Below are 18931 nucleotides of genomic sequence, written 5' to 3'. Positions count from 1 at the left end.
GTGCTCCCTTACCTGCTCCAAACCTTGCAGGTGGGGCGAATTCCCCCGCTGACAGCTGGGAGAGGAAGTCAGCTGAGTGCCGAGCGGTGCTATAAGAAGGCATCTCACTCAACTATACCACAGAAACATACCCTCCGCACATAACACATGCAATAGAGAGAATTCCAGCTGTCCACAATCATTTAAAACTAGGCCTTATTTTCGGGGTAGGGCTTATATTGCAGCCCTCCTGGAAAATCGGGGTAGGTCTTATTTTCGGAGAAACATGGTGTATATATATATATATATATATATATATATATATATATATATATATATATATATATATATACACATACACACAAGAGTTCTTCAAAAATGTCTTACTTTATTAAGGTGGTTGTAAACCTCAGACATAAACAAAGCATACCCCTCTATAGTGTGTACTTATCTCAAATAAGAGCACTAAATGTAATTTCTGTTTGCTACGTCGTTCCTCTGATATCTACATGAATCACTTCTAACAAGTTTTCCTGACACCAAGAGAAAAAAGGTGGAAGCTCCAGCTGATTAACAGCCTCAGCTCTGTTCCTGTGTGCTGTGTGGTGGGGAGTGTGTCCCTTCCCTCCAATCAGATGTCAGAACTCTCTTCACTGAGCTCTGCAGAGTGTAACTTTGGCTCTCTACCCCTGCAGATAAACATGTTCAACTTATGTAGGAGGATTTATTTAATCTCTGTGTATCACCTGAGGCCAGTCACTTCACTGGGTATGTGTAAGGGATTACAACCACTTTAAATATAGAAAAGTGCAGGAACTTTTTGAAGATCCCACTTATATATATATATATATATATATATATATATATATATATATATATATACATCTAGTGCTTCATAAATTGTTGGCACTATACAAGTACATCAGATAAAGTAATAGCATTTTCAGTTTGTCGTGCTCAGACCCAGTTTTGTTTTGGCTTTAAGTAATCATCCAGAATTCACCACTTTGACAACAAAGCACAAAATGATCTTACAAATACTTTGTTAAAGACAATAAGGTGTATATAGCAAGATTATTATTAAAAATCCACAGCATGATTTTAACAATAAATGATGTAAAAAACAGATATCAGTTAGTATTTCTAGTTATTTAAAGCAGTAGTAAACCACGTTTGAAGGAAAAAAAAACCCCCTGCAAGGCAATGTTATAATGTGCTAGTATGCAGACTTACCGTATTTATCGGCGTATAACACACGCCGGCATATAACACGCACCCCAAGTTTAGGAGGTCATTTTAAGGAAAAAAACTTTTATGAGGGAAGTTTAAGGAAAAAACTTACATTTAAATGCCCATCAATGCAGCCTTATCAGTGTCCATCTGCAGCCTTGTCCATCAGTGCCTTTGCAGCCTTGCCCAGTCTCTTTTCAGGATTGCCCCGATTTAAATTTGGCACCGATCCCCCGCTGACTGAGCGGAGAGACGCGAGCGGAGCCGAGATACACAAAGCCGAAGTATACTCTGCTTTACTCGGCTCCTCTCGCAGTCCCGCTCACCTCCACTGTTTGCGAGAGGAGTGAGCGCCGCTGACATACAGAAAGCTGAGTGTACTTCGGCTAGACTCGGCTCTGCTCACAGTCAGGGGTGGGACTGCGAGAGGAGCTGAGACTAGCCGAAGTACACTCGGCTTTATGTATGTCAGCTGCGATCACTCCTCTCGCAATCAGTGGAGGTGGGCGGGACTGCGAGAGGAGCCGAGAAAAGCCGAGTATACTTCGGCTTTGTGTATCTTGGCTCCGCTCGCTCCTTTCCCCACAATCAGCGGGAGATTGGCGGGGATCGGCTTATAAAACGCACCCACGATTCTCCCCTGATTTTAAGGAGAAAAAAGTGCGTGTTATACACCAATAAATACGGTACCGCAAAACTAAGCCCTTCCAGCACCATGTTGTCACCGCTGAGAGGGCTTCCATCTTCCCGCCAGTCTTCCTTCCAGGTTCACGGCCTTCGACTACATGAGTGGCCAGGAGTGCGATGAAGTCACTTCTGTTTACGCAGTGACGGAATCGCATACTTGCACATTATGAGAGACTTACCTAAAAACTAAGCCCTTTCAGCACCACGTTGTCACCGCTGAGAGGGCTTCCATCTTCCCACGGTCTTCCTTCCAGGTTCACGGCCTTCCACTACATGAGTGGCCAGGAGTGCGATGAAGTCACTTCTGTTTACGCAGTGACGGAATCGCATACTTGCACATTATGAGAGACTTACCTAAAAACTAAGCCCTTTCAGCACCACGTTTTCACGTGTGTGGCCAGGAGTGCAATGCCATCACTCCTGTTTACAGCACGGGCTCTGAAGGCGCGGCACGCATGCACCGGTGACGTAACCAGCCGCATGCACTCTGAAGTTTAGGGAATATTCACAGTACCTACAGGTAAGTCTTATTATAGGCTTACCTGTAGGTATAAGTAGTAGAAAAGAGTTCACTAACACTTTAAATACAGTACAAAACAGATTGGCTACAAAACAGTTCTACACAAATGGGTTGTGTTGGTAATAAATGTACCTTTTTTAGACATCCCAGGTACTAACACTGAATTATTGAAAGGGCGTATATGTTAGCAAGGATGAGAAACACTGGAATACATGCATGTTTGATTAACACCCCCTTAAAGATATTGAAAGTATAAGCATGCTGTATTTAAATATCCAGCAAAAGCAACAAAACACTAATATAATAATAATAATAATTATAATAAATAATAATAATAAAATGTACAAGCTAATTCCCATGTAGTTTGTTTGAACATGGAATGCATTGTGAGTATCTCTTGGTTTATCTTGAAATCAAGCTGCTTAGTGAGTGAATATTGCACAAACATTTACATACCTTTCATGATAACTCTTGTTTTATTTTATTTATTTATTTAGCAAGGTGCAAACAAGGCGGAAAAGTTTGATTATGTAAGTATGTCACATTTTCCATCATGCTCTATAATCAGTGGACATATATCAGTGTGGTTACGTACATGTCTTCCTGTCACAAATACTCAAAGTGACGGTAAACAGAACACATTGGCAGTGTTAAACATTAAACAGCATTTAATGCAAAAGCATCTGTTTTAACCTTCCAGTGAGTTCAGATTACGTCTGGTGAGAGGGACAAGGTGCAGAATATTCTCTTTTGATGGCAGTATTATCCTTTTGTATATGGTTATAAGAAAATCTGCACCCCGAGTTCTGTATGTGTTATAGTGAAAATCCATCCAAATTATTTTTATTTTTTTGGGGGGGGGGGGGGGGGTAGAGTTGGGAAGTGTTAGGACCTCTGTCTTGGTTTAAATTAGATCTTTGTCTCTGTTGGAGAGACCATTTACTACTTGTTGTTGAATGGAATCTCTACAACTTTGTTCGAGAGGGGAAGTTTAGGACCTCTAAAGCCCCATACATACTATCAGATTTTCTGCTGATTTTTGTCTTCAGATTTACGAAAACCATGTAGTGCAAGAGCCTGCCTGATTGCATACAAATTGAAACTCCTGCAGTTTGACCTCATATTATATGGTTTTGGTAACTCTCAAGGAAAAAATCAGCAGAACATCTGATAGTTTGTTTGGAGCTTATGAGTTAGTTATCATTGTCTGGGCTTCTGTTAGAGGAAATTTATCTGGCTTCCTTTAAATTTCCCCCCAAAAAATGACCTGAGCAGAATCATTAAATCCAGAATTTTTAAGTAAACCTCTACAATATTTTTTTTGCAATTTGGTCTTTTTCACACCTCATTTGGACAGCAAGTGATGCAAAGCTCAGACATCCTAACCCTTCTCCACTATCCAAAATTGACTAAAAAAAGAGAGTTCCACTTTGTAGGTGCTTCCTGACATGGAGCTATTCATTATAGATGCATACTGACATTTTTTTTTGCAAATTCTTTTTCTTGTTCAATATTTTTTTTATTTAATAGAAAAAAAATGGAACAAAGGTATATATAGTAATAACATGGCAAAAACACATAGACAGATGCGTTTGAAGGTCGTTTGCTGAAACTACAGAGTGTTTTAGAACATTAGATCCTGATTGTACTAGCCATATAAAAGGATGGAGAAGGAATAGTAAAGCAGGATAACCTTGCTAAGGTATAGCATAATTCAGTAATTAAAACGGTTAAACCAGAGGTTAAAGTAATTGTAAAGTCTCATTTTTATGTTTACATAAAAATAACAAACATGTTATGCTTACCTGCTCCGTGTAGTGGATTTGCACAGAGCAGCCCAGATCCTTCTCTTCTCGGGTTCCTCTTCTGGCCCCTTCCTCCTGTCGAGTGCTCCCACAGAAAGCAGCTTACTATAGGGACACCTGAGCTGAGTAACAACTCCCCCCCGTGTCCATTCAGACACGGAGTCCCAGTTCGGCCCTGCCCCTCTCTCTCTCCTGTTTGGCTAATTGACTTTGATTGGCGGGAGCCAATGGCACCACTGCTGTGTCTCAGCCAATCCGGAGGCAAGACCCTATGGACCAGTCACACGTGGACATTGCTGGATAGAGATGGGGCTCAGGTAAGTATTAGGGGGTGCTGGGGCAGCTTCTGCACACAGAAGGCTTTATATCTTAATGCGTAGGGGGAGGCGAGTAGGGAGACAAGGGAGGAAGTAGGGGTGGGTCAACCCAGAGATCAGCTGGAGGGAGGAGGCTTTAAATTTGGGGATTATTTACAAAAAGACAAATGCACTTTGCACTACAAGTGCAAACTACCAGTGCAAAGTACACTTGAAATTGCACTGAAAGTGCACTTGGAAATGAAGTCTGAGATCTGAGGGGTAGATCTGAAATAAGGGGAAGCTCTGCTGGTTTTATTATTCAATTATGTGCAAGCTAAAATGCTGTTTTTTTATTTTCCTTGCACGTCTCCCCCGGATCTACTGCGATGGCACGTCCAAGAGCACATTCAATGCAATTTGAAGTGCACTTTGCACTTGTAGTGCAAAGTGGATTTGCCTTTAGTAAATAACCCCTTTGCATGATCTGGAGAATTGGGCTTTTAGAGAATTGGATTATTAATCAGGGTAGAAGTAAGGGTTCATTAAAATTACTGGGAAGATAGTGTTTTACTCATGGGTTCCTGAGCGCCTCAAACTTAGGGAGAACATTCTTTTTTAACCCCCCTGACGGTCTTCCCGAGTCGGGCTCGGGGTGGAATTTTTATACCAAAAGCTGTAACCCCCGAGCCAGACTCGGTACTTCATCGCTGGATCCAGGAGGAGGTTTACTTACCTTGTCCCTCGGATCCAGCGTTGTCTCCCCGCTGTACGAGCGAGCCGTGTCTCGCTCGATCTATCACATCGCCGATCTCCTTTCCCTGCGAGCGTTGCGACGCACGGGGGCGGAGATCGGCGCCAAATTCAAAAAGTGAAACACACAATATACATACAGTATAATGTAATCTTACAGATTACATTGCTGTATGTAAATATTTCACATCCCCTTTGTCCCTAGTGGTCTGCCCAGTGTCCTGCATGCAGTTTTATATTATAAAAACTGTTCTTTATGCCTGGAAACTGGAGATTGTCCATAGCAACCAAAACTGTCCCTTTACATCAAAAATTATTTCAGACCAGCTAGAAAACAGCGATAATAAATTGGAATCACTCGCAGAATTGAGGGATAGCGATTTGTGCGGAGATCCGTCATCAAATACTGAAAAGTAATGACAGTGACAATTCTGCAACTGAGCAAATTTCAGTGTTTTTGATTTGATTACATTATTGAATAATTGTTATTATTGTTATATTATTATTTGGTACAATTATTTATAATTATTTATTATATTATAATTTATGATTTCATTTTTCAAACTTTATTATACCCGGGATGTCTGCTAGAGAGTTATTCCTAAGAATTACAGGACTACAATATAAAACGCCAAATTTTCATGCAAAATAATGGTACCGCTTTTAGCACCTAAAATCCGAAATAATCGTACCGCCAGGGAGGATAATTGCTTTTTCAACATTTTGCAAATTACACAAAACAGTATCTAAAGAAAAATAGACATAACAATGCTACAGCACCAGAAGCCAGTACAACAGTGAAAAATATCCATCCAAAAATGCACATGGAGATTTACTACATGCTATAGCAATAGATAGTTCAACAGGAATAATACCTACATTTTATAAAACACTGAACAGAATGGTTGGTAGGAAAAGGTACCTGTACAAATCCAATGTTGGCAATGCTGTTTGCACTAATCATTTGGAACAGGCCCAATTCTGTAGCCTGAGTGCTCAGAAATAATGGAACATATGGTCGGTAGGTTTTAGTAGCAGGAACAGCTAATGAATAAGTGCAGTTTTAAAACACCAAGGTTAATCAAGTGACTAATAGAGAACAGGAACTAAGATTTCAGGTCTTTTGTCAAGAATTCTCCATCTAATCTATGGAAAGGGAGCATTATTTTTGTATTCTTTAACCATATTTGCCCTGTTTTTTTTTTTTCAGATTCTGTTCATTTTGTTTTCAGGAGTGTCTGCATTGGCTACTGTTTGGTTTTGTGCTGTGATTGTATCCTCAGCATGATGTCAAATGTTACTATAAAAGGACAAGATGGGAGTTTATGTTTATGAGTTTACTAAGAATTTAAACCTGTCCTTATAACACCCAAGATTTAGGAACATAAAAATAAAAACATAGAAAATGTTGACAGAAAATAGACCTAATGGTCCATAAAGTCTGCCCATTTCAGCATTACAGACTGTATTAGAGGCTCCATACATGGGGCAGACTGGGGCCCTAAATATATAGTGAACTTTGAGATCCAGTGATCACAGAAGCTCATCCCCACCTTCAATTCACATGACTTTTTAATCTCAATTATTTCATCTTTGTCATATATGTTTTGTCATATGGCTGACTGTCATAAAGCCTTATTCCATGGTATAGGGAAACATTACAAAAATAAACCTTATTACCTGCTGGCCGATATGAGGTTTATGAAGGATATCTGCAATTTACATGAAACCAAATTCCACTTGACCTTTTTTCTGTAATTTTTTACTTCTTTCCTAAACAATTCTAGGCAGCCTTATATACCAGATGTCTTTATTTTAATATGTAACAGTAGAGAAGAACACTAGAAGACTTTTTTGTTTGTAGGTGCTTGAAGATATATTTGATCTACCCTCCACGTCTTTATGTACAGTAGCTACCTAGTTTCTTGCCTAGAATTCCACTGACCTATCTCTTCTGCCTACTCAAGGTTATGCAGTTTCTGAAAAGGATGTCAGGAAATGAATACATTGGCTTCAACAATTCAACGTAAGGACGACAGGTGTATCAGTCTGGGTGCCAAGCTCGGGTGTGGAGAGCTCGCATGTCCCACAGTAATTATCCTGTCACACATTATAAACAACTGCCTGCTTTATATTGTTTTCTATAGATTGAGTTTTTTGTCTTATGTAACTCAAAAGAGGTATGTTTTATAATAACCCTGACAACTTTAATTTTGGTTTGTTACTAACGGCACTAGTATTTAGAGACCAAGAGTTGACTTTCTATCTGCTATATTAGAATTACTAAAATTATTTTTATCAATTCTTGTTTGCAACATTCAAAGCCAAGATTAAATATAGACATAAGACATCCTGTAGCTGTTAGGAAACGTATTGTATGAAGATCTTTTCTTCTTTGACCAGACTGTTATGACTAACTACTAATTCGGCATGTGTGCATTTTGACCTCTGGCGATATGTTTATGATTTTACTAGCACTAGGAAACATTTAAGTATTTTCAGCCTGGTCCATCTCAATTTCTTCTAGGGGAAATGAAAACCTTAAATGTTCTATGGCTGTTACAGTCCCTTTAAAATGCTATTATCTTTGCTACCTTTCATAACTATGTATATTGTACAGTAAGGGCATGATTAAGTTTTTAGTGCATTTGATTAACTAATCTAGACCTTGTTGTTCATTTGGCCATCCAAACCAAGTTGTCATACAAATGTATTGGTAAAGCAATATGTAGAGAGTAAAGCCTTGTACATACGATTCGATTGGGGAAAATATCCACACCAAATAATAACAAATATCAAATGAGTGAAAAATGTTATCCCTAAACAAATCAAAAAATCAGACACGACATATGCCAACCGTGTAGCATAAAAGTAAACTTAAAATAAAAAATGTCCGCTGTTCACCATCTAAAATGAACAACCATATATAGTCTCTGAATGAACAGAATAGTGCAGAATACACAAATTATCTATAGTGACAAAATATATTAATAACACAGTCACTTTAAAGATGCTCAGTGTATATATTCCTAGTGGAAATAAAACTGGAATTTAAACACAGTGCTCCAAGTGTATAACCCCAAACTCGATGTGTGCAATTCCTCTTCAAAGAAGGTATGCCACTTCATATAGGAAATCTCCAATGTATGATGACATCAAAATAAGGTAATGGATACTCTTACCCTTGGGTGTGGACCCAAACACACATAAGGTGGTGAATCAATCAGGCGTGAAAGGCAATCATCTCCAGTAGATCATCCAGGCAGAATGATGGAACATCAAATCGTATGTGAAAGGATGGGCATCCGAGTTAACATACATTGGATAACCAACTTCCAGGCTCACGTACCCGTAAAGATGTAGTCATCCACGCCTCAGGTAATGCACAGAAAAAAAGAAAAAGAAAAAAGCCTCTACATAGAGCAGGTCACTCCGATACAGAAATCATTTATTTAAAAAAATGGCAATATAAAAAAAACTAAAAACGGTCATCTGTACAATTATGTACAACCCGAATCAATGCAAAAGCATTATTAGATCTAGCCAGCAGGCTATGTACCCAACATGTTTCATATAATAATACTTCAACTGGGGCATAAACGTTGGGTTACAGTTTCCAATGTACAAACAATGCACTTGCAGATATCTATAGTTACATATCACGGTTATCCTTGTGCACCTAACCGTATGACCTTCAAGTCCACAATACGCTGAAGCACAGAGACATATACATTACAGCTGGTGTTGAGCAACCCCAGCACGTCAAGTTCTCTCTGCAGGGCATTGTAAAATTCTGGACATTACCAGTTCCCTGGGACTTAGCCCAGGGGCATCCAGTCATGGTGACCAGATTCTTTCGAATCTACCTGGGCATCCTCTGTGCTGATAGATATATCTTTACCCTAACAAAAGTGTTCCCCATGTGTGCTATCCATGAGGCAACTGTGGGCGGTGAGTTCAATTTCCATCCCATCAAGATACATTTTCGGGCTTGAAACAGTGCCCTAGAGAATGCTGTTCTGACCATCTCCTCAGGAACTACCTCCTCCAATATTCCCAAGAAACACTCTATTAAGCGTTTCAAGTACTGTACTCCATTAGCCGTGACGCTTTGGGTAGCGCCAGAGTAGATGGGTGATATCCCCCTAGCGCTGCCTACACCTGCCGCAACCGGGGGTTCACCAGCCTACCCATCTTATGTAGTTTAAGCGGGGTGTAGTGAATCCGAAGCACAATGTATAATTGGGATACTTTTTGGGCAACGTTGAGAGAGCAGGTAGTAATGGATTTCAGGGCCTTCTCCCATTGGTCTCCCGTGAGTGGCCCTACGCCACTTTCCCATAGGGATGCTGCCTTAGTGGGGTGAGCCCTTAAATGTTGTGTCAGTAACATTTGATAACAATGTGAGATGATCCCTTTAGTTTCAGTACTTGATTGTAAGAGGTGGAAAATAGGGTGTTGGACACCTGGAGACACCTGAGCTTGAGATAGGAGTAAAACATGGTGGGGGCCAAAGTAAACTTATTTTGCAGCTCGGGGAATGACAGCAACCTGTCATTCCGAAATATGTGGGACAGCAAAGTTACACCAAAGGAGCGCCACTTGGGTCCCTGACGTAGTTTTGCCAGTTCGACATAGGAGAGGTTATACCATATCAGGCTGTATTCAGTGAACTCTAGCACCCCCTGCATCTGTTTGCCCTTGTTCCATATTTTTTGAACTAGAGTAAGGGTGGGCATCTGTTTATTCGATTTATGGAACATCTGTGCCTCCAGGCCCATCAGAGCAGCCTCCGCTCCAGAGCCGATCAGCATCAACCTTGCTGACAAGCCTATTGGATCATGGGCCAAGGACCCAATCAGATGCTGCATTTGGGTTGCAATATAGTATCGTCAAGGATTGGGCACTGCCAGTCCTCCACTGTCTTTGGGGTACTCTAACTTCTCTAGTTTGATCGGGGGGAGGGGGGGGGGCTGTTTTCCACAATAGGCATCTAAAGAGGGTGTTAACCACTTTGAATATTTTTAAGTGAATTACAACAGGGGAGTTGTATAGAAAATTTAGCAACTGTGGCATCAATATACTTTTTATTAAGTTGACCTTACCTGCCACCCATATTTTAAGATTATTCCAGGTGTTAATTTTGTCCCGAAATCGGGATAGTAGGGGGTACACTTTTAGTGGGCAGTAGTCTGCGAGTCTACGTGATATTTGTATTCCTAGGTACTTGAATGAGGTCACTACTGGGATAGGACAGGAATCAGGCAGTTCCACCTCCCGATCCCTGTCAAGCACCATTAAGGCCTATTTGGACCAGTTTGAGGTCAGACAGAGTAGTGCCCAAAACTGGAAATCATGGCCATCACTTCGGCTAAGGAGGTATTGGTTTCCCCCAAGAAAAGCATCATGTTGCCAGCATACAACATAATCTTCTCCTGTAGATCACCAAACTTCAACCCCTTCCAGTCCGTCTCCCACAGGGGGATCGCCACCTTCCCGTCTGTCTCCTGCAAGGGGGGTGGCAATGGTTTTCCACCCCTCTTCCCAAAATATTAAGCCAGACAGGCATGTACTGGCCATCGGGACTACTGGGAGTTTCCCGGTGGGCCGATGGCTCAGTGGGCCACTCTGATGTAAGGGGGCTGGTGATGGGACATTCTGATGTAAGGGGGCTGCTGATGGGACACTCTGATGTAAGGGGGCTGATGATGGGACACTCTGATGTAAGGGGGCTACTGATGGGACACTCTGATGTAAGGGGGCTGCTGATGTGACACTCTGATATAAGGGGGCTGCTCATGGGACACTCTGATGTAAGGGGGTGCTGATGGGACACTCTGATGTAAGGGGGCTGGTGATGGGACACTCTGATGTAAGGGAGTGCTGATGGGACACTCTGATGTAAGGGGGCTGGTGATGGGACACTCTGATGTAAGGGAGTGCTGATGGGACACTCTGATGTAAGGGGGCTACTGATGGGACACTCTGATGTAAGGGGGCTGCTGATGTGACACTCTGATATAAGGGGGCTGCTCATGGGACACTCTGATGTAAGGGGGTGCTGATGGAACACTCTGATGTAAGGGGGCTGGTGATGGGACACTCTGATGTAAGGGAGTGCTGATGGGACACTCTGATGTAAGGGGGCTGGTGATGGGACACTCTGATGTAAGGGAGTGCTGATGGGACACTCTGATGTAAGGGGGCTGGTGATGGGACACTCTGATGTAAGGGAGTGCTGATGGGACACTCTGATGTAAGGGGGTGCTGATGGGACACTCTGATGTAAGGGAGTGCTGATGGGACACTCTGATGTAAGGAGGCTGCTGATGGGACACTCTGATGTAAGGGGGCTACTGATGGGACACTCTGATGTAAGGGGGCTGCTGATGTGACACTCTGATATAAGGGGGCTGCTCATGGGACACTCTGATGTAAGGGGGTGCTGATGGGACACTCTGATGTAAGGGGGCTGGTGATGGGACACTCTGATGTAAGGGAGTCTGGATGACGTCCAGGGCCAAATTTCTGTCCCAGTCCAGCCCTGGCACCAGACGACACCGCTGTGTACCACTAAACAGAAAGGTAACCTGGAAATGACTGATTTACATTTGTTTAACCTTGCCTATAGCCAACCAGGTTCATCACAAAAAAGCAGTGGGTATCTATTGAACAAATATTTTAAACCTTGTTAATCATTTATTGTGGAGAGAAAATCCCACGTTATTGTACTATTTCTAATAGGAGTGAAAGTGAGCCTTTGCTCACACATACAAGTGTTTGTACAAATCCTTGAGAAACAGTTTTCTCCAGTCTCCAAAGAATCATTCATTTATTATCATTATGACATTTGTGTAATAATGTACCATATTTTCACAGCCAAATTGTTAATTTCTACAAATTGAGTGATAAGTGAAAAGCTGTGAGACTATTTTTACTTGGGCCCAAAAGATATTTAGTGTCATAGCTATGTATATTTCAGTGGAAATTAGAGACTCAACCACCTAACATTCAAAACAAAATATAGAGAGATGAGAATGTCCAGCAGAAAAACATGCATCTTCATACTTTTTTAACAGGATGACAATAAGCAACAGATAAAAAAGCAAAAGATACAAGAACTGGATATAAATAATCAGTATTTTTTCAGTTTTGTGCTGGTACTGCAAGGGACACACAGGCACTTGTTACATGTTTTCTGGTCATGTCCTATAAAGTTATACACTGGGGTTGATTTACTAAAACTGGAGAGTGCTTCTAACAGTTTGTTTAATTAGGTTTTAACAAAAAAACCTGGAAGCTGAATGGGTTCTATGCAGGACTGCACCAGATTTTGCACCCTCCGGTTTTAGTAAATCAACCCTATTATTTCATCAGGAATATTACAGGTGTCATCCTCCTTTTCCATTTTCTAGTTTTCTTTTTCACAGATAAACAATACAACAAACTTTCATAATTCATTTATTAAATTCTAAAATGGTTACTTCACAGGACTGGAAAGCGTAGCTCACATAAACAACTAATGAAACAGACACTAGTAGTCAATCGCATTACTAAAATGGAACAAATGTTCTACTCAAGACAGACTCCAGTGCTGCATTGCATTAAGACGTGGCTCTCCTGGATAAAGTTCAAAAGGACCTGACAGCTATTAACAGTTGTCATCACAAACCCTTAAATCCTTTTCCAAAGCTCGAAATGTATTATTGGCGCTACCTATCCTACAGATTAACCATTCTACACCTCTTTTTTTTCCTTCTTTCTCAATCTGCCTCTTTCCTTTCCTTCTCTTGTTTTGGACCATGGCACTTTATACACTCTATAGACAAGTATTTGGACACCCCTTTAAATTAGTAGACCTTGCAATTCAAGTAAGGTTCACTGATTTAGTGAGGGCCCCTTTGGAAAGTGCTGCACCTATCCAAAAAAAAAAAGAAAACGTGCAGGGGAAAAAAGTTCATTAATAGACTCACTTTTCCCCTGGCTTCCATAATTAAGAGATGACGGCTAACAATATTCTGATGAATGCTGTGTGAATGAATGAGTAAATCTCTGTGAATGCTGTAAAGTAGTGGTGTAACTAACCCTTGCCTAAGCCCTGTGTTCAGAAGCCAGGGAAATGGTGAAAGCATTAATTAACTTTTTTTCCACACAAATATTTTTAGTTTTGTACAGTGTTTTATTAAGTGGAAGGACACCCTTACTAAATAAACAGAACTTACTGTTTTAGTGCTGAAGCACTGGTCTAACTTCAGATGTTTTCCATAATGGTCAGTTCACACTGGGACGACTTGTCAGGTGACTTAGCTGCCTGACAAGTCGTGTCCCATTCTGTACAATGGAACAAGTCGTTCCGACTTAGAAAAAGGTTCCTGTGCGACTTTGGGGGCGACTTGCATTTACTTCTATAGAGAAGTCGTTTTGCAAGTCGCCGCAGTGGTCGTGTCCAGGTCGCCTGAGGCAATCGCACTGCAAGTCGTGCTGCCTCAGTGTGAACCAACACTTAGGGTTTTATTATTGTTACAGGATACTGTTAATGCTACAGCATACAGCACAAAGATATTTTCAACAATTTTGTACTTCCAACATTTTGAGGAAGGCCTTTTTCTGTTCTAGAATGACTGTGCCCCTTTGCACAAGACCAGGTCCATAAAGTCATGGTTTAATAAGTTTGGTAGGAATTCGAGTGGCTACATAATGCCTTGTCCAGACCTATTGAACTTTGGGATGAAATGAACATCTAATGCAAGCTATGGCTTATTTTCTGACATCAGTACCTGACTTCACACCCTGTATGCTTTTGTGGCTTAATGCGCTCAAATTCCCACACACACTCCAAAATCTTGTAGAAACCTTCCAGAATTGTGGAGACTGGCATAGATGCAAGGAAAGGGGAGGGGGCGGAGCTGGGCAAGCTTATATGCCCATGGTTTTGGTATAGAACAGCTTACCAGCTGCCAATTTTTTAAACTAAAGTTCCACTAAAATCTTTACTTCGGCTTGTTTTTTTTCCCTCCTAATGTTGAAAACATGGATATGTTTTTCAGTGACCCTTGATACTTCACTTATAGTTTCAAGGTTTCATAGTAGGTAAGGTTCTATAAAGACAATAGTCTATCCAGTTCAACCTGTGTAGGTGTACATGTGTCGATAATTATTTCCCACATCCCTGTATGTTGTGTTCTTTAAGATGCACATCAATCATTAACCACTTGCCGACCGCATACCACAGATATACTGTGGCAGGTCGGCTCTGTTGCACGAAACGACGTACCTGTATGTCATTTTGTGCAATAGACACTGGGGCTGATTGGACAGAGGGAGAGCCAATCAGCAGGTCTGGTGGACCCAATGTCCGCCAGCCACCCATGATGGCTCCCCAGAGAGGCAGAATGGTGATCTGCCTATGTAAACAAGGCAGATTGCCGTTCTGACAGTGAAGAAGATAGAGATCTGTGTTCCTGCTAAGCAGGAACACGGATCTCTGTCTTCATCCAGTTAGACCATCCCCCACAGAGTTAGCAATCACCAACTTAGGACACACTTAACCCTTTGATCCCCCTGATGTTAACCCCTTGTTGCTTTTGACACAGGGCTTGACAAAAAGCGCCCACCGGGGGGCTCAATCAGTCTGCCCCAAACAAAGCCTTCACATTGCTAGGCTAATCTACCAACAAGGGCTTACTGATATCTGGAGGGAACTTAAACCTTTCCTGATATCGAAAGGCACAACACAGGGGTGTCCTCTATCCCCACTGATTTTCGCAATAGTGATCAAAACTCTAGCAATAGCTATCAGGAATCACCCAGATGTCCATGGAGTACGTTGCGGTCCTCACATGCACAAATGTGCACTTTTTACAGATGATTTGCTCTTTTTTTATTACATCACCACTTATATCCCTACCAAATGTCTGTAGTCTGCTAGATGACTTTGGGAACATCTCTGGCCTTCATGTCAACATGTCCAAATCCCAAGCTCTTAATATTAATGTTCCAGACTCACTAGTCTTTCCTGTGAAGGAACACATTATCTTTTCTTGGAGCGAATCCACTATACCTTACTTAGGTGTACACCTCCTGACCAGGATAGATCAAATATAACCTACTAATTTTCCTACAATTTATAAAAAACTGGAAACAGATCTGGGTTACTGATCTCAACTGAATCTGTTGTGGTTGGGAAGGGTGCACGCTAATAAGATGACATTACTCCCACCAATCCTCTACCTCTTTCGATCCCTAGCCATACCCATTATTAAGGATCACTTGCGACGCTTCCAGGCAAAGATTATCACCTTTTTCGGGGGTGAAAAGGGCCATCATTTAGCAAAAGGGGTTCTCTTTTGAGCCTGAAAAAAGGGGGAATATGACTGCCTAACATACTGTGGTACTACCAAGCTGCCCAATTGGCCCAGATGTCAGTTATCTACTCCTGTGCTGCTAAACCCGATTGGGTGCACATGGAAAGACAGGTGGTGCCAAAGATCATACTGGGATACCTAATGTGGTGTCACCCAAGAAAGCGTCCTGCGATTCTCGCTCCAACACACTCTCACTCCTTAACCTTGTGACCATCCTCAGTTGGTATCTCCAATTCATCCCCTCAGGCCACCTCTTCCACGAACCCCAATTTCCCTCAGACATGAATATCAGGGCTATTTAATGGTGGTTGAACAAGGGGTTGTACAGGATTGGACACTTCTTTACTTCAACGAAACCTTTCTCCCTAAGCCACGTTATCAGTAAACTGGAAAGCCAATGACTGGAAAATTCAGATTACAACAAATTTCACACTTCTTACACGCCATATGGAAATCCAAACCTTTACCACCTAGCATTACTCCATGTGAACAATGGTGCAGTCAGAGTACAGAGCAAAGGGGGAGGGATCACAACGATATATGAGTCACTCTCTACAGTTCACACTAAACCTAGCTATATGTTAGCCTGGGAGAAGGATCTTCACCAGGAATGGGAATTAGATGACTGGCTCAGAGTGGTCTCATGTGCATATCAAGGAATCATCAATACATCTCTAATGCCGCGTACACATGACCAGACTTATGTCCGACAGACTTCCGAAGGAGTTCTGCCGGAGTTCTGACGGAGTTCTGACGGAGTTCTGACGGACTTTCCGAATGAGCGGACTTGGCCACACACAATCACACCAAACTCCGACGGATTCGAACGTGATGACGTACGACTGGACTCAAATAAGGAAGTTCATAGCCAGTAGCCAATAGCTGCCCTAGCGTCGGTTTTAGTCAGTCGGAATAGCATACACACGAGCGAATTTTTCGGTAGGAACTGGGTCCGGCAGAGTTCTGGCGGAAAAATTTGAAGCATGTTCCATTTCTAAAGTCTGTCAGACTTTTGCGAATCAAAAGTCCGTTGCAACCCACACACAATCGAATAGTCTGCCGGAATCATTCCGTCAGACTTTGGATGTTGAAAAGTCCGCTCGTGTGTACGGGGCTTAATGGAGGCAGACCTAAAAGTCCTAACACAATGGTACCTAGTTCCTGTCAGATTAGCAAAATTGTACACATTGGCCTCCCCCTTGTGCTTTAGAGGGTGCTCACACATAGGATTAGGATTACACATTTGTTGGGAATGCCTCAAACTAAGAGGGTTCAGAAACAAGATCTACACAATAATTAGAAAGACTACAGGACTGTCAATTCCAAAGTCCCCTCACATAGCACTGCTAAACTTCCCAGTAGAAAAGGCCTCTAAAAGTAAGAGGCGCCTGATTAATTTTATCCTTCTAGAAGCTAAACTGACGATAGCGAAAGCATGGAAACAGCCTTTTGTCTCCAGTACTGTACTATGGCAAAGCAAAAAAATTTCATGGATCATGGCCCAGGAGAAGATGGTCAGTAAACTCCAAGACACAGTTCAGAAATTTGAGCCCACCTGGGAACCATGCGCTGATTACATGCACATCTCCCTGACAACCTCATAGCATTCAGCTAACTCTTGTTACTTGACATGTTCCGATAGGACATCAACTTAACTTCTACTTTTTCTTTCAACCTGCTCTACTCCTTCCCTTTTCATCCTCAAATAATTTTTTCGATTTTCTCTGTCTCCTCTCCTAGTTCTCTTCACTTATGGAGGGTTCCCAGTTGAAGATTTAGACTAGACTTGTGCACAATGGAAAATGTGTTTATTTTCGTTTCATTTTCTCTATCGTAAAATACCTAATTTCATTATGTTATATTTGTTATGTTACGTTAATTCATTTCTGGATAATTAATTATTTCTGTAGAGTGTCGATATTCGTTAGACTGAATTGATTTGTTTTGTATGTACAGGCATACCCCACTTTTAAGTACACAATGGGGTTTATTTACTAAAGCTGGAAAGTGCAAAATCAGGCCCACTTCTGCATAGAAACCAATGAGTTTCCAGGTTTTATTACCAAAGCTTAATTGAACAAGCTGGGGTTAGAGGCTCATTGGTTTCTATGAAAAAGTGAGCCTGATTTTGCATTTTACAGCTTTAGTAAATAAACCCCATTGTGTACTTAAAAGCAGGGTATGCCTGTATATCAATTCGATTTGATATCTATGTATGTATATATTCGTGATAATGATTTGTAGTTTTGGAAAGTCATTTGTTTATTGAATCTTTTAAAACACACAATGACAGTGAGGGAGATTTAATAAAACTGGTGCACTAGGAATCTGGAGCAGCTGGCAATGGTAGCCAATCAGCCTCTAACTTCAGCTTGTTCAACTAAGCTTTGGCAATAAACCCTGGATTGGTTTCTAGTCAGAGTTGCACCATATTTTACACTCTCCATCTTTAGTAAATAACCCCCAATACCTCTTCTCCTCTGCTGAAATACAATACAACAACCTTCTCACTGAGTTCTCAGGAATGCACTTTGCAACAGTAATCCAACATCCAGCACAAAATTAATCAGCTGATTGGACTGTAAGATTTACTCTTGAGCTTTTGTTTCATTAGACCTTTAAGGAATGAACGAATCATGTCAAATTCATTTGTTATATCCGCTATAATTTCTTTTGTATTCGTTGAAATTCTTTATTTTTTTCTTCAGACATTCAGGTGCAAAATTAGGCCGAATTTCGATTTGTTACGAAACTAATTGCAAGTATCTAATTTAGACGATCCCACTAGCGTAGGTGGGAAATACTTGACAGAGCACTACTTAGTTGGGAACAAAGCAGTTTCCCTAAACACACTGGGGGAGACTTCAACCAGATGGGACGCGATGTAGAGTCTAGATGAAATCCTCCTGATGGAAGTCTACCAGGAACTAATATTACCAGTTGATCATCATTTGTAGTTACTATGTTTTAATGGTGAGGTACAAACGGGTTTAAACAGCTCATAGACCGGTCCATCTATCACACTGCAAAGCAGGAATAAATAATTTAAGGCTGGAAATGACCACTATACCTTTAAGATTTAAGGTTGAAGGAGCTTGACCTTACTTCACTGCTCCATACCAGCCTGGGCTACTGTCGAACAATCTATAAGTTATCACAATCCCACTGCTGGTCAATAATAAATCATTTAAATGGGCATACGGTCTCATGACCATATAATCTCAATGCTTTACTCAGATTGTGGAACATCCCGACTTCCACTACTGTTTACCACTGAGCTGTGTAACTTTTCCTCAC

The 18931-nt window shown here is 41.3% G+C and overlaps 1 protein-coding gene across 2 annotated transcripts in view; it reads left to right on the top strand.

Annotated features, from left to right (window-relative positions):
* The window catches only part of GLS2 (glutaminase 2), a 139943-nt gene that overhangs the window by 82236 nt on the left and 38776 nt on the right, over nucleotides 1-18931 (top strand). For both annotated transcript variants that reach the window (XM_077483464.1, XM_077483463.1), the window contains exons 8-9: nucleotides 2914-2946; nucleotides 7238-7296. In XM_077483464.1, the coding sequence (XP_077339590.1) occupies nucleotides 2914-2946; nucleotides 7238-7296 (92 nt within the window). The remainder of the gene's footprint in view (nucleotides 1-2913; nucleotides 2947-7237; nucleotides 7297-18931) is intronic.

The sequence above is a fragment of the Lithobates pipiens genome, unplaced genomic scaffold (genome assembly GCF_037356315.1).
Source record: "Lithobates pipiens isolate NorthernLeopardFrog02 unplaced genomic scaffold, aLitPip1_a1.2 Scaffold_16, whole genome shotgun sequence".
NCBI lineage: Eukaryota > Metazoa > Chordata > Amphibia > Anura > Ranidae > Lithobates > Lithobates pipiens.
Note: the sequence above shows the minus strand (reverse complement) of the source record. Positions and strands in the feature narration are given on the sequence as shown.